The sequence below is a fragment of the Penicillium angulare genome (genome assembly GCF_028827245.1).
Source record: "Penicillium angulare strain IBT 27051 chromosome Unknown utg000002l_segment0_segment0, whole genome shotgun sequence".
Lineage (NCBI taxonomy): Eukaryota > Fungi > Ascomycota > Eurotiomycetes > Eurotiales > Aspergillaceae > Penicillium > Penicillium angulare.
In genome coordinates, this window is record NW_026623161.1 from 1845553 (window position 1) to 1860473 (window position 14921).

At 43.9% G+C, this 14921-nt stretch overlaps 5 protein-coding genes across 5 annotated transcripts; 2 read left to right on the forward strand and 3 right to left on the reverse strand.

Moving 5' to 3' along the window:
* Nucleotides 1–688: 688 nt before the first annotated feature.
* N7478_002161 (GFA family protein) lies at nt 689–1309 on the reverse strand (the record flags this gene model as incomplete). The annotated part of the gene is made up of 4 exons (XM_056918375.1): nt 689–939; nt 1026–1089; nt 1153–1199; nt 1258–1309. 4 exons carry the CDS (start codon nt 1307–1309, stop codon nt 689–691), a joined length of 414 nt encoding a protein of 137 aa, XP_056783986.1.
* Nucleotides 1310–4659: 3350 nt separating this feature from the next.
* On the reverse strand, nt 4660–6587 carry N7478_002162 (amidase signature domain-containing protein; the record flags this gene model as incomplete). Its single annotated transcript, XM_056918376.1, has 8 exons — nt 4660–5071; nt 5109–5235; nt 5302–5428; nt 5479–5853; nt 5906–5965; nt 6026–6085; nt 6133–6276; nt 6330–6587. The coding sequence occupies 8 exons, from the start codon at nt 6585–6587 to the stop codon at nt 4660–4662; spliced, it is 1563 nt and encodes a 520-aa protein (XP_056783987.1).
* A 553-nt stretch (nt 6588–7140) lies between these two features.
* On the forward strand, nt 7141–7852 carry N7478_002163 (uncharacterized protein; the record flags this gene model as incomplete). Its single annotated transcript, XM_056918377.1, has 4 exons — nt 7141–7473; nt 7545–7629; nt 7692–7694; nt 7749–7852. 4 exons carry the CDS (start codon nt 7141–7143, stop codon nt 7850–7852), a joined length of 525 nt encoding a protein of 174 aa, XP_056783988.1.
* Nucleotides 7853–10516: 2664 nt separating this feature from the next.
* Nucleotides 10517–10927, reverse strand: N7478_002164 (uncharacterized protein; the record flags this gene model as incomplete). The annotated part of the gene is made up of 1 exon (XM_056918378.1): nt 10517–10927. The coding sequence occupies one exon, from the start codon at nt 10925–10927 to the stop codon at nt 10517–10519; it is 411 nt and encodes a 136-aa protein (XP_056783989.1).
* Nucleotides 10928–11839: 912 nt separating this feature from the next.
* N7478_002165 (tetratricopeptide repeat protein) lies at nt 11840–14842 on the forward strand (the record flags this gene model as incomplete). Its single annotated transcript, XM_056918379.1, has 7 exons — nt 11840–11878; nt 11932–12133; nt 12418–12789; nt 12948–13041; nt 13499–14178; nt 14379–14544; nt 14812–14842. The coding sequence occupies 7 exons, from the start codon at nt 11840–11842 to the stop codon at nt 14840–14842; spliced, it is 1584 nt and encodes a 527-aa protein (XP_056783990.1).
* Between the last annotated feature and the right edge of the window lie 79 nt (nt 14843–14921).

The window sequence follows — 14921 nt, forward strand, 5'->3', positions numbered from 1 at the left end:
TAAACTCTCAGCATAGGTAAATCTGAGAGTATACAGGATATAAGTGAACCAGACGATAGAGTAGTACTATAGCAACCCAATACCGAGGTCGTCACAGTTGTCATCGAGTTTACAATACAGATAGGCCAGTTAGCCCTATCAGGATAAAGAAGAACTTGAACAAGGTATTAAATGAATACAGTATAGTACTACTATTCATGCAATCGAATATCATATAATACGTATAGTCAACAGCCTGAGCCTGAGTGCAGCGCACTCAACCTTGGGGCTCCATGTGACCTAAGGTTGTGAGACTTGGAAGCCTAAGAACTAAATGAATAAATACAAAAATGACAAAATAAATAAGAAGAAGCAACAGAATGGGTTCATCTGGGTTACTAAAGCCAGGAGTTCACTGTGACCTCAGTCTTTTTCTGGTTCAAATGCACATGTTCAGTACCAAATTCACTCAATTCACTCGTGCTAGTTTGTTGTCTTGAGGCTTTGTGTCGCTTGTAGAAGTAGAACAGAGAACCGGCAATAAGAATTTGAAGTACTCGGAGATCAGACCATCGGCAAGCCACACTTCACCTGTCTTTATAAGTTCATGCCATCATCAAGATGATGAACAAGACTGAACTTTTAAGCTTTGTTATGAGAGCCTCAGGTATTGCCAATTCAACTGCTACTGACATTGAGTTCACTACATTTAACCGAACATAGGCTCCTGCTTAGCACCCTCCACAGAAGCAAGATAAGTAGGTCTGTCCTTGACGTAGAACTCAATATCGACCTTGCCGTTCATGTTGGTTTCTTTGTTATCCAAACCTCCAGCCTTGAGGCAGGTCATATCGGGCATGACCTCTAGCTCAGTGTAAAGGCTTGAACCGCAGTTAGAGCAGAAGAAATGCTTGTTGATCTTTCCGCTGTTGCCGACTGCGTCGTAGGACGATGGGGTTCCTGAAAGCATCAGTATTGATGATATTGAGTGGGTATAAGATACATAAATGCAATTTGTATCTGCCAGGGTAGGAAAAGAAACTCACCCTTTGTCACCTTGACGCTAGAGCGAGGGACAACGGCATTGGACGTGAAGGCACTGCCGGACCACTGGGAATGTTAGTTCCAAGATTGTTTCATTCAACTACTGTCTCGGGTACATGGATGATTTACCTTCTGACAATCAGTGCAGTGGCACAGAGCGGCGAGGTACTTATCCACTGTGTGAAGTTAGTAAATATATTTCATAATCGCAATTCAAATAATTGAAAGTCCTACCATCAGCAGAGTAGTGGACACCTCCACACATGCAGCTACCAGTAATTGCCATTGTTATAGATGGGTGCAGGTAGGAATGGGAAATAAAGTTGATCCTGGTGTACCTTGTGGGAATCGATTGAATTGAAAATATGCAAAGAATGCGGGGGGTCACCCCGCTTATCATGACGTTTTATAGTTTCGGTGATAGAAATTTCGGCGTCTGAGACATGCCGTGTTGTTCGGTCTCTGGCGTTTTCACCCCACTTCAAGTTGTTTTTCAAGAGGTTAGTGTTACTGTAGCGCTCATAGTGCCAGTTACAGCGGGGCTAAGAATGGTAAAAAACAATAAATTTATCTTGTGGGCCTCCGTTAACCATGCAACACGTCCGACTTCGCATCGTGGAAGTTGAAATTTGAGTCATTAGGGGGTAAGGTCCCTTAACTAACAAGTAGAATATAGACCACTATCCAGAACGGCATACTCAATGGTTATGACTTTTAATAGGAGTTTCAATTTTGCTAGCTATAATTACAGAGGCCTACCCAATCAGCTCGTACAACAACTCTTCGCATGTGCTTCGTACCATGTCCGTGCTCAACCAACAATTAAGCGGAGGACGGAGAGCTTTTTTTTTTGCTCGAGTCTACCGCGTCCCATATTGTTTGAAGTTGGAATTTCGGGCAATTTTCAATTGTTTCAATTGGAATATATCTGGCCTTTCTAGACGGACTCTGTGGTTTTAATAAAAAAAAAATGTTAGATCTCATTGACTGCGGGCCGCTGTTTCCTCCACCTCCACCTTCCAAACTTGGGGTAGCAAGGGGCTTAGCTGGTGAGCCCCACCAATACTGCATACAGTACTGTCTGCCCCTCCTACCCCGTCACACTCACCATGTCAACTGGCAAGATACAGGTGGAAGCTGCAAGGAGGTCGATGACAGGCCTCATGCACTAACAGCCGACCTAGTCATGGAACATTTAACTAGTCGTTACATTCCAAACAAGCATCATTAGCCGGCAGGCAAGTTGAAAGCTGGACGGGGTTTGATCGACGATTTTACAGGATTCAGCTTGATGAGAAACGTCAGGTGACTTTGGATAAAGAGTAACCTAAGTAGGATAGAGGGCTTACATCTAAATATTTTAAGATTATATTATGAATTCAGAATTGTTACAAATCACTTTTATCACCTAATTTCATTTAGATAAAGGGAGGTAATATAAGTAGAAGTTAACTATATGTTACCTATTAGTATTAACTATCTCGTTGGTAAGCACAAAATACTAAATGTGGTAAAATATTAGCCTAGTGTCTTTATTAGAGACTTTTTTAGCTCTTATCCTCCTCTTTTTATCTTGTTATCTATATCTTATAATATACAGCTATTACTCGGGCTTCTAGTCCAGTATTTGGATTAACGGTCACCTAAGATCTATTCCTCTAAGCCGTGGATTCGTAAACCTCCCCTGTGCGAGCTGAATTAAAGCAATATAATAGTATGGAGGCACTGGTTTGAACTCTTGCTCGATCAGGTAAGTTCTCCTAATATTCATAATAGCCTCGACACTATAACTAGGTCATTAAGATAGTAAGATCGTTTGGGGATAGGCTATCTTTGTCTGTTTCCTTCTCTGAAAGTCTGATCTTCCTCTTTAACTCTCCTAGAATGAACTGCGGGTATGTCAGACACTATAGTTTTTTTTAAGCTAAATATAAGCGGTTTAAACCTCTCTAAGCGTTGTGGATATATCCTCGGGGAATTCAAAATCCTTTTCATTCTTTATAGTGGCTTCGAAATCCCTACGGAATCCCTGAAGTGTTTCAAATGTGGGTATCGTGTTTACTTGACTATGTATTTCGTGGGAAATTTATTGATAAAAGCCTTGTATGTCTGAACATCGGGAGGGTTTACTGCCTGTGGGTGCTGAGTGAGGAACCTATATAGGCCGATCAATGACTCGCCTTTCTGCTGCCGCCGTGGCTGTGACTTGCGCATTAAAAAGTTTTAAGGGGTTGCTGTACTTCTTTGCTGTTCGCGGCAAGATCTCCTGTTTTATTTTGGTGTTATTATGTTCTGAAAAGTCTACTGTATAGCCTATACAGTTTAATGTTGGATTATGTGTCGAACTCCGCAGGAGAAGATTACCACCTTTCCTATTACAGATTGATGATTCAGCGCGTGTTTAGATCCTATATTACTGTTTTTGTATGTAAAGCACACGTAAGCGTACATATGGGCTAACTATACAACTAGCCTGTACGAATCAGGCAGGATCGCTCAACTCGATCCAGCACTCAGAGAAAACAACCCTCTTGCGATGGGATCCATGTTATACTAGTCCATACACGATTCGTTCCGATCCGACATTATGGTCTGTGTATATTTGCTGTCTGCTACACTAGATTGTGGGTATGTGAAAAGAAAAAAGCCTAATCTGTCTGCGGCGATTCCACCCATGACCATTCTGTCCAAAATGTTAAAAGATACAGTTTTCTGTCTAGGGTGAATATTCAGGTGAAGAAAATTTAGGTGGGTGAAGGTCCGCCCGGCTTGCCCTGAAGAGGGCTGAATAGAGTAGCGAGCCGCCCACGCCCGAACCGTGGGCGCTAGGTGACCACAGTCATACAAATACTGCTCTAAGATTATGCTCACCTAGCGCTGACGGATCAGGCGTGGGCGGCTCGCCACTCTATCCCGTCCCCTCCAGGGTGCTTCGAGCCCATATTGACCTACCTGAATATTCCACGCCTGAATACTGTGTGGAAAAATCGGTACGTTTTCCCACTGGCGCTCTTTAAAAGTTCATAGTTCTATAAGTGAGTTCTCCCTTCTTTATCCTCCGGGATACATATAGTTACAGTATATACCATATATAAATGGTAATTAGCTGAAAGTGCAACAGTTAGTACAGGGCTCATACAACAAAATAGAGATTATGCTGATCGAGGCATTAGTTAAAATTGGCTAAACAACTAGAATCACTAAAGCGGTAAGGGTTATTAAAGAGGGAAGAAATAGTCTTACAAAACCTAAGGGGGGCTCCTTCAAAAATAAAGGACAGCTATTAACTACTATGTTTAGTAGGCTGATAGAAGTTAGATAAGTAGTAAATTGATGATGAGGGGATGAACATCTCAGCCAACTAAGCTATCTAATGGAAATAGGCCGGCCTCCGATCAAAGGTAACAAGTTTAGAATTTTATTCGATTGAGAGAGGAACATTGAATGGACAGTCTATTCCTATCATCCCAGAGGAGATGAACATTTTGAATGCGTAGATAGAGCTGCCAGTGCTAGAGGTGTCTTGGGTACTTCTTATCATTCTAAATTCTGACCTCCGAGCTCCGCCCTTCCTCATACCCATTTTGTTTTATTCCCGATATATTCATGTACCTCCGTTCGCTATCTACACAGAGGCTACATATTCGACCACGTAGCTTCTTTTGGCCAATCTACCAACATTGGAGGAGGTTGGTGTGCATTTGGAAATGTTTCTTCCCAAGCACTCATCACTTCCAAAATGCGATCTTCCTCCTGATCTAGCCCAATAATATTAAGGCCAAACGCACGGCCGTTGAAATCCGCATATCCAAGGGGTATCGTCGCGACCGGGTACCCTGCGATAGACGCGACAGTTGCAATACGAGCATCTGCCGGTCCCATGATCACATTGATCCCATTTTCATTGATAGACTTCTTAATAGCCGCCCTTGTTAAATCTCTGGTTTTTTTCAAGCTTACTTCATAGTGCTCATCAGTCATATTGTTATCCAGAGACGCGATGAGGACATCTTGATTCGAGTGATCTTTATCAAAGTTAGATATGGTGCTGTTTACCATGTTTCATGAAAGCGAAACCCCTCAACCTACCAGGTGGGAGCTCAAGAGCAGGATTCTTCGCATTGAAGTCAACTAAATCTTTCAGGGATTTGACTCTGTGCGGATTGTCTAAGGCAGAGAGAAATTCGCTAATCTCACTCTGAAAATCATGGCCTAGGCATGTGTTAGTGACATAGTCCACAATTTTAGGGGATCTTCCTCTGACTCTGCCTCTCTTACCTATGAAATCATCAATATTAGTTCCGCCCTGTTCAAGAATCTCCGCAAGGGAAATGAGATGCGCGTTTTTGACCACTTGGGCACCTTGCTCTTCCACCATTTCAACGGCTTGATTGATCTCTTTCAACTAGCGTGGAGTTAATGGAAGCTAGAGTCTTTCAAGGTAGAACAGCTTACAGTCTGCTGGAGAAAGCCATCATTCGGTTCCACGACGAAATCCGCAGGTTGCCACAACATTGGATCCACAAGCCCAACTTTGATGTTTTTCCAGGACTTCGTGAGAGAAGACTTGAAATCTCGTCCAGGGACAAGAGTGTCGAGAAGGTTAGCAAGATCCTCCGTTGTTTTAGCCGCGCCACCAATAGAATCGAACGGCTTGGACAAAGGTTGTACCCCATATGTACTTATTGTTCCCACTGTCAGCTTGAGTCCGTAGAGAGCTGCCCTTGTACTTGGCTGTACTAATGATCCATCAGTCTCTGTGCCTACCATGAGAGGGGCGAATCCTGCTGCGACGCCGACAGCTGGACCAGAGGTTGAGCCACATGGTGTCTACGATCATATCAGATATATTGGTGACCTCGTTGATAGAAGAGATTCTTACACTGTGTCCCAAAAATGTCGCATTGGGAAGAACCCCTCCTCGAACATAGGGTGACTGAGTCTACGCCTCTTGTCAGTCCAAAAACTTAAACTTGGTGCAATGTATCGTGGTTCGTGATACCTGGCCACCTAACGCAGACCAGCCAGCAGTGATCAAACTCCCTTTATTTCCACCCCATTCCTTGTCCATGTTAGCGTTTGTCGTATTGAAATCATTGTCACACTCACAGACATGTTCCCTTTCCCAATGATAACCGCTCCAGCGGCCAGTAAAATGTCGATAACTTCGGCATTTCGGGGTGCTTTTGCCCCCCTTAAAGCAAACGAGCCGCAGGTAGTGTCCATATTGAGGCTCGGTGTCCAAAACACGTCCTAGATTCTTTCAGAAAATGCAGCTGAGTGGGGGCAGTTTTTACTCAGCCAACCTTAACCAGTACGGGAATCCCATGAAGCGGACCACGCAAGCCCTTTTCTGCTCTTTCCACATCAAGCTGTTCCGCGAGGTGAAGGAGCTCAGCCCGCGGTGCGGTCGTAATCACTGCATTTAGCTTAAGTCCATTTGTATTGTGGGCTTCAATTTGCTCCAAGTACAGCTTGACCAGATCCGTACTGCTGTACTCTCCAGCGACTAGCAGCTTCTGAAGATCAGCGGCACTTGCTGTCAATATGTTAATATCGTTCATCTTTTGTGTTGTGGTGCACTTCGGGCTTCCGCGCGACAGTCCAAAAAACGAATATAACACTGAAAATGGTCTCGTCCACATAAAAGACCTGAGGATGCTAAAGGTTTGTTGAATGTTAGGGCAAGATAGGTTCAAGTGTACCGTCACAAGTAACGCGATGATAAAAAAAATCGATATCTTCCATTTAAACCTCAACATTTCCCTAGAATGGTTGCGGCCTTAAGAGCGGGGTATAATCGTGTTGGAAAGCGGGTGACCTAATTTATTACTAGTGAAGGATGCGGCCAAGCTGGTTAAGGGCCACCTTTGGCAGAGCAGGATTTTGATTGCACCTAGATGAATGGTTCTGTCACACGCCTGAAATTACGTGACGAAACACGTTATCATCAGCGTAATCTCTGATTTTGTGTTCATTTTTCTGTGCAGCGCTCTACCATGCCAATCAAGATTTTGAATCTCACCCCTTTCTCAATATTCTTTATTAGTAGAATCTTCCTTTTCATCCCATTTCACCTAGATGAATCTAGCTTACAAATTTCATTGCAACTGCGAAATGGTTTGTTTTTCAACGTACTTGGATTTTATTGCAGACTCACCAATTTTCGAAGTTGAAAAGCCCTACACCGTGATTCGAGATACAAACCATGCAGGCAAAAGCAGAAAACTTTCCAACATCGCTTGGAGTGCCGTCGATGTCACTATAAATGACGTACGAGACCACACACAAGAATTCTCCCTCGAGAAGTCGGGATTTCAGATCGTAAATCATGCCTCTCAGGCTCTTCCGATCACTGATATCTCCAAGATGGAAGATTATTTGACAGAGACCAAAACCTATCTGAAAAGCCTTTTGGGGGCGGAGCATGTGGTGTCTTACGACTGTAAGGTATGTTTAGTTGATAGTGATCAACTCATGCTATTATAAAATTAAAATACATTAACATGAATATGAGACAGATAAGGAAGAATCAAGCATATGAAACACCCACAGTCGATATCGGCGATCCATTGCTTCCCAACCTTCCACCAGTAGGGCTGCACGGTATGTAAACATGGCTTCAGGTCCTTTGTCCCACTGTTATGATCCGCTGACCTTTTTTGTAGTTGGTATGTTTTGTTTGAACTTGAAAGGCTCAAAAAACTAAGTTTCAAACCTCCCAGACAGCTCTTTCGATTTCGCGCCCAGAATCATCCAGAATAGACTCAACGACGAAGAGCGGGCACGATACCTCACTTCTCAGTATCGATTCCGTATTATCAAGTAAGGATTAGCACCATACTGGAAGAACTTCTTGCTCATTATTTCCAGTACTTGGAGACCCCTTATTCCCAAAATTGAGGATCGGCCTCTGGCATTCTGTGATTTTCGATCAGTGAGCCCAAGTGATTTGATTCCAACTGATCGAGTGTTTCCCGATCAAGTCACTGAGAATTACTACATACGTCATAATCCAAAGCAGCGATACTACTGGCTCTCCAGTCAAACTATGAATGAACTTGTTTTGATGGTTCAATTCGATTCTCTTTCTGGTTCTCATGCCCGATGTATGATCAAGTCCCGAACCACCCAGCTCCAACATTTTGAATATAGATTTATCTAACATGCCAAGTTTTTAATCAGACTGTCCACATGTTTCATTTCATAATCCTTTGGCCAGACCAAATTCGTTGCCAAGACAAAGTGTTGAGACAAGGTCAATAATAATAAGCAAGAAATGACCACTACTTATTTGTACAAACCAGTTAGCCGTGTGAGGGTTTGGGACATTGGAAAGGTATCTGTGGATATTTCCTACTTTGGGAGTTGATTTATTATCATGAATTGGGACATGAAGATATTCAAACGTTCTGGCTCCCAAGAGAAATCACCCTAAGATACCAAAGCTTGTCTCTTTCTAAGTTCTTTGAATAGTGAACTTTTGTCTCAGCTTTTTTGACCGCTCTAAATTCTACGTGAAGCTTTTATCAAATGGTTTCCTAGGATGCATCGTTATTCACGCCTACATGTTTCTTCCTGTAGTTCCTCGACAGCAACATTGTTTAGAACTCAAAGTTTGAATATAACCAGAGCTTCTATCCCCCATAGGAATTTGCACGTCTCACCTGCTCTTTCTCTCTCTCTTTCTCTCTCCCTTCGTCTTAGATGAACAGATCCAGATACCTTATCAGTCCAGTCATTCTTGGATTTTGGCGAGAAAGCTTGCCAATAACGGGGGAAAAAAGAAAGACAAAACCTCAATACAAACCTGCTTAGTAGCTATCAAACACACCAAAACTATGAAAAATGAACAGAAACTTGGTAGGTGGTGGTGGGTAGGAGAGAGAGCGTGAGGGTGGTTGGTGATATCACACCGCTGGAATGCCAGAGGCACCTCGCTAAATTTCACTTACAACACTCTCTGCTCCAACAGTGACGCTCCGGCGTAGAGTCCTACATTTTACGCCATGAATACACCAGAAAATCGACCCAGTAGTCTAAGGACTTCCAATATCGAATTCCTCCTACCCTAGGTAATCACATCAATAATCAAGGGCTTTAGGCCGCGAGTATTTTTGGAGAATGGAATTGTGTTGGAATTCATTTTATGTATTGTTTTGACTGTACCATTGTAATAAGAATCCTACTATGTGTTAATTCGAGCATTACAATTAGTCTGTTTGAGGCTGAGGTCCACGCTAGGACGAAGCCAACTGACCATTAATGGCATCACGCTGCATGCAGCTGAAGTTACACCGCATTCCTTTATGACGGCATTAGCTATGCAAGCGCACTCACATCAGCTTACTGAAGTTGACTCATGCGATACACGATAGTATTCCGGATGGTTCGTGTAAGTTTATAATTGGTTACCCACCCCAGAAAAAGCAAACAACCCAGCCACCACATGTATATAGCTTTGTTTAATACGAGCATTTGATTGCTATATCGCTCTTGAGATATTCCATGTATATGTCATATGCCTTCACAACTATAGTTGATAAGCCATCAAAATTGGACGGTAGCTGCGGTTAAGAGTCCTCTATGGAGGTAGACGCATTATGGAGAGAGGCGGCCATCTAGGACTGGATGTACCCATGACTCGGCCTAACAAGTACGAAGCAACCCAACTTGGACTTATGCTCATATCGAATGAGGGATTACGTGACAAGATAATCATTATAATCATTACCAAGCCTTTCTTCTAGATTTGGTTTGGGAGACTGTATCTTATACAAAATTGGTGTTTGGTAGACAAGAAAATCCAGTATCCTACTACTATTGCCCTATGTTCACTTATTCTGCTTCTTCCTATCCCAGCACTTGAGATATTCCAGGATTCAATGATCTCGCTTTGCTCGCATTACTCCACGTCATGTATATGCACCTGCTCTGAGCTCTGAAATCGGTTGGCTGGTGGTCAACTGATCATCCTATTTGCGTGAGCACCTGATATCATCAAGTCAAGGGCCGAAATCTGGAGAATCAAACAAAGTGCGGGGTAAATAGCTCACCCAATGAATGCGACCTCTAACTAAATGGATGAGGCTACAACTACGAAGCGCATATCCGAGGCTGGAAAGCCTGGCCGAGAGTTGATCGGCGGGGTCAGACGTCGGACGCGCCATTTAGTGAAGTGACATTAGATGACGAACGAACAAATATAATTCCTACGAGAAAAAAGTGGCAATTTGAAAAGAAAAGAAAAACAATATTTCGATTTGTCTCTGGGACACAACCAGATGTTAAGGAGTTGCCCCTCTGGGCACGGCACGTTGAGACAACCAAAAACAACCAGAAGCCCAATTTCCAACAAAAAACCAGCAGAAAAATCAAGCCCGCGTTGCGCGGATTCTGTTGCTTCGTACTAATCATGTACCTCGAGCATTCCTGGGGATAAGGGTTTAGCAGCCGAATGTATCAGGGGCTTTTGTTTTCACGAACCTACCCATTAAGTGGAGCCGGTACCATTGTCAATCAGCTCTTCCACAAAAACGGTTACCCGCTTCCAGGCACGGCCGACAATATTCCACTTGGCTGGCTCATATTCTTCGGTAGGCCCGAGGCCATCCTCGACCCAAGGTTGTCGTTTGTTGGATGAAGGAGGATATCCTTCGCGATCCATATCACCCCAATCCATTGAGCTTGACGCGGAGTCAGAATTATCAACTCCAGTATTTTCCGTAGTCAGCACAGGATGGGAGGAAGTGGGAGATGCCATGTTGTTTGAAGTTGGAGGATAATAAGCGTAGTAGGTGTAGGTGATAGTTCGGTAGTTTTCAGGTCTTAGGGGAGAATGAGCACTATCTTTACCATGTCCTGCTTCTCTAAGATATTCATCGACAGGACGCAAAGTGGTCATCCTTTTATATTTGCATCTCCAGACTGTCGGTCTCATGCCTCACTTTACATTCGTATATATGATAGGTGGGCGAGTCATTGTCTACATTCAATTTGCCGAGCGGCATTAAAAGAAAAGGGGAAAAATGGAAAGAAAAAACAAAAAGGAGGAACGTGATCAAAATGAAGCAAACAAACAAAGAAATTAATATGCAGCAGGATTTCAAATGGTTGGTCTCAACTTGAACTGCTGCATGGAGGTGCATCCAGTTAGCCAATCACACGGGGTATGTGTGGGAGGCCTTAGCACTTGAGCAAACCCTTGTTTTTTTCACCCGGGTGAAATTCGAGCCCCTCTTCTCTCACCTGGGCATTCGCCAAGGCACCCAACCATATTCCACCATATTTTGTCTGCCGAGAGGTCCACTGTAAATCGAACACGTTCAGCCTCGCTTTTTGACTTGACGAAGTGGCATATTTCCATGTTACTTCCGTTGAGTATGGGGAACGGGGAGCGAGCCCCTTCAGTTCGTGCCAGTGGGCACTCAAGCATAGAGACACCTGGAACATCGGCAGGTGTCAGCGATTTAGGAGTAGCAGGTTCAAGCGTTGGGGAGTGAGTTGTTTAATTCAACTTCTCTGGCGCTGGTTATACTGATGTTTGAACCTTACTAGCGAGAGCTCATTGTTGATCCAATGGCGTGAAGCGCAACAGAGATGCTATGCCAATCTCGCACTGAGAGATAGAGAGAAGAAAAGAATCCTGTCATTTGCAAGACCTAAAGATTTATTGGACGATATTGAATGCGATGAACGGTTCCGCAACCATGCTGTGCTGCGAAGTCATCTAGCAGCTTCTATAACGCCTTTCTTACATAAACTGGCTGATCACTTTGGAATTCTGGTAGCGATGTTACCTTCGCGATCCATCACAATGAACCTTTTGCTCGGTTGCATATATTTTGCGCTGAAGGTATGGTCGTCAGATCTTCTCTTTCGCTAAATAGAATGTTAATGAGTTTACAGGGCGCTTCAGAGGAAGTCAAGATTTTTGAAAAAATGGCGGAGATCACCAGATTAATGAAAGAAAAACTTCAAGCTTTCTCAAGTTCCATACCCCCAGGTATTTCCTGCCAGTCGGAACTGGAAGAGGTCATTGGTGAGGCATTGTTGGATATGTTTATTGCCCTGATAGAATTCTGGGCTGATGCGATGGAGTTTCTTAGAGGTATGTCATGACCATGAGATAGTGTGAAGGCATACGGATTATTGGTGTCATTCGACTAGACCAAATTCAACAGAAGGATTGTAGCTGAGCATTTTCAATAGGCCCCTACTTGATGGCAAATCTATCTCGAAGGTGGCCTCCCCTGCAGCGAAAGTTCAATATAACTATGAGGCGACTACATGACTCGGTCGACAGAATGCAAAGCTTCGTGCAAAACTCGTGGCGGCACAACTCGGATGCAGTCAGGCATCAGAATGAAAGTTTTCTGACTATGATGAATCTAGAAGAAGAAAGCCAGACATCATTTCCGTGCTATATTCTCGATGCTTGTAACCAGCTCTTCGGTGGGCGAGAACAAGAGCTTGGTGGAATCATGAAGCATTTGACGGCAGAGGATGCAGCCCAAAATCTCAACATATATGTCATCCATGGCTTAGGGGGAACGGGCAAAAGTTCCTTGGCACTCGCATATGCACATGAAAGTCAAAAGGCAAGAACCTACGATGCGATATTTTGGGTCCATGCGTACTCAGCTCCCGCCTTTCGAGAGTCGTTTGATGAGATAGCAGTTCGCTTGGACTTTCCTCGTGCGTCAAAAAAGGGCGAAAACATAAATAACAATGTCAACCTGGTCAAAAATTGGCTCGCTAAGACAAGTAAGCCATTCCTCACCTGGGCAATGACTTGCTCATCATGGCGACTAATGAGAACTATACAGAAAAGCGTTGGCTACTTATTTATGATAACGTTGAACAGGCTAGCGAGCTTAATGAATTCTTCCCCCCTCTCATGGGTCTATGATAATAACAACTAGATATCCAACTATCGCACCCCGGTCTCGCGGCAGAACAGCGCGATGTTTGTTGGGAGGACTGGGCGAACAAGAAGCACAGGCCCTTTTTGATCGAGTGCGTAGTTTCGAGCACCCAAGCGCCAATCCCCAGGCCGAAAACGAAGAAAAAAAAGTGGTCCTGGATCAACTTGGGGGACTCGCTCTTGGAATCGTTCAGATGGCGTCTTACATTGGGAGAAGACGACTGACAATCAAAGCATTCTTAGCTGATTACAATAAGATGTCAGCCCGGATTGACGATAAGAGAGACGATCTCACGGACTATCCACATAGCCTGTCAACCGTTTGGGAGATGCACTTTGTGGAAATGAGGGAAAATCATCCGCGGGCCAGTCTGTTACTAAGTATTTTTGCCATTCTCAGTCCATCCGCAATCCCCATAAAGATTCTTGTCCCAGAAGAGGCATGTGCAGGGGGATACGTGCCTTTCTGCAGTGAGGAAGATAGAGACGAGTTAGTATAGCATAGCGTGCCTATTTGAAATTTACTTATATGATTAACCTCATCTCCAGGGTCGAAGAAGCCATCGATCGTCTAATGGAACGCTCCTTGGTTCAGAGGGAAGGTGAAAATATTTCTCTGCACCGGCTGGTACAACAGGCTTTCAGACGAAGCAACTTTAAATACAGACCTGAGGCCAGACAGGAGGCTTACAATGCTGCTGTCACATTACTCAACTACTATTTCCCCAAGATGGGGGGTGCTAGCTCTCTTTATGACCAATGGGCTACTTGCGAGGAGCTGTTGAATCATTCTCTTGCATTAGCTGATCTTGTTCTAAATGACCGAACGCACAAAAAATCATTCGAATCATCCCCAGAGTTGGAGGAGCTACTTAAAAACTCAGCTTGGTATCAGTATGAGATTGGGGCGCTTCGAGAGAGTCAGCAACTGCTAAAGATCGCCATGAATATATGCAGGGATAAATCGAGTCTTCTATATGCACAGCTGTGCAACAATCTAGGTGTGATTTATTTTGACTGGAACGACCTGTTTGAGTGCAAAAAGCATCTCCAAGAGTGCCTCAGCATCCGCGTGTCTCTTCTGGAGCCGAATCATATCGAGCTTGCTAATATTTACAGCAACCTGGCGGGAATGCATGCCGCAGATGGAAACTTGGATGAAGCTTTGCGCCTCTACACCATGTGCGACGACATCAGGTCCCAGACTCCGACTGAGGGGTATTACTACCGTGGGTTAACTCTCATGTGTATTGGCAGGGTTCACCTTCTCCAAAGAAGGTTTGAGCTTGCAGAGAGTTTCTTTCATAGATCCGAGAAATTCATTGTTGACGGGCCAAAAATTTTGATGACCCTGTAAGTTTTGTCACGTCTTGAGCTGTCATGAGGACTAGAGCTGATGCGAAAATATGAAGTCTGCTTTTTGCGATAGGGAATTTGGAACTAGCGCGAGACAACACGACTCGGGCAACGCAAAAGTTCGAGGATGCTGATACCCAGAAACTGGACAGCGCCCCAAAAGCTCAGCTTCTCAAATGTGCCATTCAGTACAAGATTGGGTTCTGCAAAGCAAAACTCGGACAGTTTCACGAAGCAATGTATGTTCATTTTGACGGGGCACTAGTTTTCAACCCCGCTCACATACTACTTGTATTATTGTCACAGAGAAAACTTTGATTGCGCCCTTATTATTGCGAAATATCGACAGGCACCAGGTCATATTGCTCGTATCCTTCATCAAAAATCCTTGGCAATACAAAAGTGTGAAAATACTACATCCGAAGAGCTTCAAAGGGCAAGGGAAATGGCTATTCAAGCAAGCTTACATAAGGCAAATCTTTCACAATGTCCTACCATTGAATCAGAGGTGGCAGAAAGCGATTCCAGCTTCGATAGGTTGGTTTCCCTCTATCACTGGTAGCTATGAGGGCACCATTCATAAGGTTTGTTTTCTATTCATTCTGTTGTTTTCCAT